General features: G+C 60.1%; 1 protein-coding gene across 2 annotated transcripts; it reads right to left on the bottom strand.

Moving 5' to 3' along the window:
* Nucleotides 1–85: 85 nt before the first annotated feature.
* Nucleotides 86–4,004, bottom strand: CCER2 (coiled-coil glutamate rich protein 2). Of its 2 annotated transcripts, none has more exons than XM_038528955.1 (6): nucleotides 2,804–4,004; nucleotides 2,424–2,655; nucleotides 2,128–2,168; nucleotides 1,889–1,976; nucleotides 1,028–1,560; nucleotides 86–422 (listed from the first exon to the last, which is right to left on the bottom strand). In XM_038528955.1, exons 1-6 carry the CDS (start codon nucleotides 3,002–3,004, stop codon nucleotides 333–335), a joined length of 1,185 nt encoding a protein of 394 aa, XP_038384883.1. In that variant the 5' UTR covers nucleotides 3,005–4,004; the 3' UTR covers nucleotides 86–332. The 2 variants fall into 2 exon arrangements, with proteins under 2 accessions (XP_038384883.1, XP_038384884.1); XM_038528956.1 differs by having other exon boundaries at nucleotides 2,424–2,541.
* Between the last annotated feature and the right edge of the window lie 6 nt (nucleotides 4,005–4,010).

Below are 4,010 nucleotides of genomic sequence, written 5' to 3'. Positions count from 1 at the left end.
GACTAGACTGACTGTCGCCGTCGCAGTCCTCCGGTTTATTCCTGGGTCCCCATCCCTCCAAAATCAAGTGCCACACAAGCCTCAGTGGTTTTCTTTGTGCTTTATCCACACAGAAGGGTTGGAATGGGTTACATGGGTGGCCGGGTATGTCCTGAGTCAGCATGAGGCCAGCCCCTCTCCCCAGCTCAGACTCGGCCCCTTGAGCCCACTTGCATGGCACACCCTTCTCCCCATTCCTGCAGTTGGGCATGGAGTGGGCTGGTAGGTGAGCTTTGGGGGTCCATAGTCCTAAGCCGTAGGGTGGGCCGGGAAGGAGGCCATGAAGTCGGGGGTCATCCCTCCCTCCTGATCTCCTCCCCCAGAATCTCAGTTGCCTTCTTGAGCTCATCTCTCACATGCTCCAGCCGCTCCATGTCATGCTCCTGGTGGGATCAGAAATGGATTGATCAGCACCTACCTCCTAGGGCGGGCCACCTCAGTAGTCACCCCTGAATGTGAGCCATGTCAGTTTGCACAACAGTGGTCATCCTGTGGACCACGATGGGGACCTTGGCGGAAGAGTTACGTTGGCCAATGTGCCCAGCAGTGCGGTTCGTGTGCGTGTGGACTGTCTAGCCAACGGCAACGGACAGGACAAGTAAACTTGGATGCCGTGACCCTTCTGTGAGGTGCTGGCCATTTGGGCTACTGCCACCAATCACGGGGACATCCTACTTTCTGTGACCCAGCAATGGTGTCCATCTGTAGTCCAGTGAACCAAGCAGCAGCCCCTTTTCATGTGGCCAGACCGCTAAGTCAGCTACCTCTCTGCAATACTAGTGGCCATCTGGGAAGTGATGTCAGCATGGAAGCCATCTTGGTCAAGCAGAGGCCTTGCTCGGCTCTTGCTGCCTAGTCCTGGTGTCAGTCCTGGTCACTACGATCCATTTGTGGTGAGTAGTGATCATGGCCCAACACTGGTACGGGGTTGGTAGCAATCCACTGGCTGTTGGGTCCGCCCCACTTGCCCATCGCCTCCTCCACTCACCTCCTTTTCCGAAGCCTCTTCCTTCTGCTTGGGCTCAGCTTCCGGCTGGTGGAGGTGGTGGTGGTGCGGCGAGTCGTCGTGCCTCTCTCCACCCGCCTCGGCCCCCTGCCACAGACTGCGGCCCCCGCCTAGCACCTGCAGGCCCTTCTCTTCTGCCTCAAACTGGGCTGTCTCCTCGTCACTGGCCTGCTCTGCCACTCGCTTTTGGGGGCCCCCTCTGCCCTCTAGGCGCCGCTTCCACAGGCCTTCAAAGGATTCCATGTGCCCCCTCTTCTTCCTTTTCTCCTCCTCCTCCTCCTCCTCCTCTTCCTCTTCCTCGTTGTCCTCTTCCTGGTGGAGCCGGCTCTGAAGCTGCTCATGGATGGTCTGTTCCCGCACCTCGGACTTGTGGGCCCTTTCTGCGGCCTCCTCTTCCTCATCCCTCATCTCCTGGCTGGACCTCGTCTTCCCAGCCTCTTGCTTCTTGAAATCCTCAACCAGTAGGGCTTTCTCTTTGCTGGACACACAGCCATAGGGCTCTGTCTCACACATCTCTGGTGGAAAGAGAGGGTGCTCTCTGTGCAGCAAATTGGGGGAACTGAGACCTGGAGGGATTCTGGGGTCTGCCCAAGGTCCCACAGTGGGGCTGCCCAAAACTGGGAGAGGAGGGTCAGGTCTGGGCCACACTCTCTGCCCCCATCCTGCACCACTGCAGGGAACCCCGAGGGTGGGTCTGGAGGCCAGGCTGGACACTGCGCAGTGCTATGCCAGCCCAGGCAAGGGGACTCTGAGATGAGACACCCCTTCCTCCGGAAGCCCTGGCACAAACCCTGGGTGGGGTGGGGACTTCCCAAGAGGAATTGGGGCCTAGGCCTCCCTTACCTTTGTGGAGGAGAGCTGTGCAGGGGCTTCTCTGGGCCTGGCCCAGTGTCAGCACTTCTGTGACCACCTCTGCTAGACAGCGGGTCAGCTGGGGGTGAAGGGTCAGAGGGGAGATTGAGGGCAGGGCAGATGGGGGTAATGAGAGCAGCAGGAGGTTTGGAGGGGAGATGATCATGGAAGTTGGTCAGGGTGGGCCAGGGTGTGGGGGAGATGAGGCAGGGCAAGGGGTCTGCACTCACCTCTTCCTTGGAGGGTCTTGGCGCCAATGGAGCAGCGGTGGCTGTGGAGGAAGGAGATGGGTGCTGGGCTGGGACCCCCGGGCGCTGTCCTCGGTGCTGATCTCAGCTCCAAGATGCATCCTGTTACTCCCCTGTCCCCTCCTCAGCCTACCTGCCAGGCGTTCCCTCCCCACCTGGAAGCTCAGCCCATGAAGTCTCTGGTCCGACCCCAATGGGTGCCTCGTTCCCCCCTGGTTCCCTGAGTCCCCGGTCCTTGACAGGTCTCAGAAGTGCCCTCTCCAGTTTCTGGCACTCACCTGCCCCCAGCAGCAGCGCCAGCAGCAGGGGCAGTGGCAGCGGGAGCAGCACGGAGGTGGGCCCGCGGCGTTGCATGGTGGGGCGTCCGGACCTCGGTGCTCGGTGCTCGGTGCTGTGCTGGACGGCAGGGCAGCTGCTTATAACCCAGGCCCGTGGCCCCGCAGGGGAGGAAGTGACGTCACCACTGCCCCTTCCCTGCCTGTGGCAGGGTGACAGCTGCAGGGCGGCCACCTGCCCAAGACCCTCAATTATTCATGGGGACCCACGTCCTGCACCCGCTCTGCTCCAGATAATGGCCCCTTAGTGCCAGCAGGGAGGGAGGGTGTATCCGCCAGACAGACACGGTCTGATGGGCTTAAGGCTGCACTGGGAGGCTGACCTGGGTTCGAATCCAGCGGCGCTGCTTAACAGGTAAACTCAGGCAACTCCTCTTCTTTGGCCGCTTCCTCGTCTGCAAACCTGGGCCTTGTAAACCTACTTCCTCCGAGGTGGTGGCTGGACTTTGCCTGAATCCCTGCTCCACCACTACCAGCTGCGTGGCCCTGGGAGAACCGCCCAACCTCTCTAGGATTGGTTGCATCCTTTGTGAAATTGGCCTGGTGACCCCCTCCTCCAGGTGAGGCTTGGCAGGAGGTGAGGAGTGCGTAAGGTAATTTAGACAGCGCCCAGCACCTTCACGTCAGTGCTTTTTATTGAACACCTACTATATGCCCAGCCCTCTTCCAAAGCCGGGGGCTCCAGCAGTGAACAAACTGGCCAAGCTCCCTGTGCTTGTGGAGCAGACAATTGAGAGGCGCAGACACAACACTCAAACAGCCTAAGGAAGGAGGAAATGACCGCAGACTCCTGCATCACGAGTGCTAGGGGATTTACTTTGGCCCGTCAGGGAAGTCCTCTTTGAGGAGGATATTTGGGCCAAGGCCTGAGTGATCAAATGGAGGCATTCGCCCAAGATTGAGGGAAAAAGTAGCCAGAGGAGGCACTGCCAAGTGCACGGGTCTGAGTCAGGAACAAGTCTGCAGAGTTAGAAAGGCCGGACCAGAGCACGACAAGAAGTGGGCTGAAGTGGAAGGCAGGGGGCGGATCAGGTGGGGCTTTGTGGATCACGGGGACAAGTGTCCTTTCCCCTGAGTGAGATGGAGCAACATGAGGGCTCTGGGCAGGGGAGGGGTGTGACCCAACACAGGGGTCCCACAGGGTCTGCTCTGGCTTTGTGTGGGGCCCAGGGAGCAGGGCAGACAGTGAAGTGGCTGCTGTGCCTCTGAGTCGCAGCGGACGGGCCCAGGGAGGGCCCAGGGAGGGACCAGGGAGGAGAGAGGAAGGGTGGCTTCTGGAAATATTGTGAAGAAGGAGCTGCCAGGGTCTGCTGAAGGAAGGAGTGACGTCGGCGTGAGAGGAGCTGGTCCCGGGCCAGGGTGAGTTCCAGCTTCACTGAGTCTGTGCTGCCTACTGGACCCTTCCCTGCCACTGGGGATGGAGGGGTGAGGCTGAAACTGGGGTCAGTGCAAGGTGCCTCCTGTCCTAGAGCCAGGGGAGAGGACTTGGCCTCTCAGTTCTGGCGGTGGCCTCTAAGTTGCCCTCCCTGT

Source organism: Canis lupus, chromosome 1 (genome assembly GCF_011100685.1).
Source record: "Canis lupus familiaris isolate Mischka breed German Shepherd chromosome 1, alternate assembly UU_Cfam_GSD_1.0, whole genome shotgun sequence".
Classification (NCBI taxonomy): Eukaryota; Metazoa; Chordata; class Mammalia; order Carnivora; family Canidae; genus Canis; species Canis lupus.
This window is presented reverse-complemented; position numbering and strand designations above follow the sequence as displayed.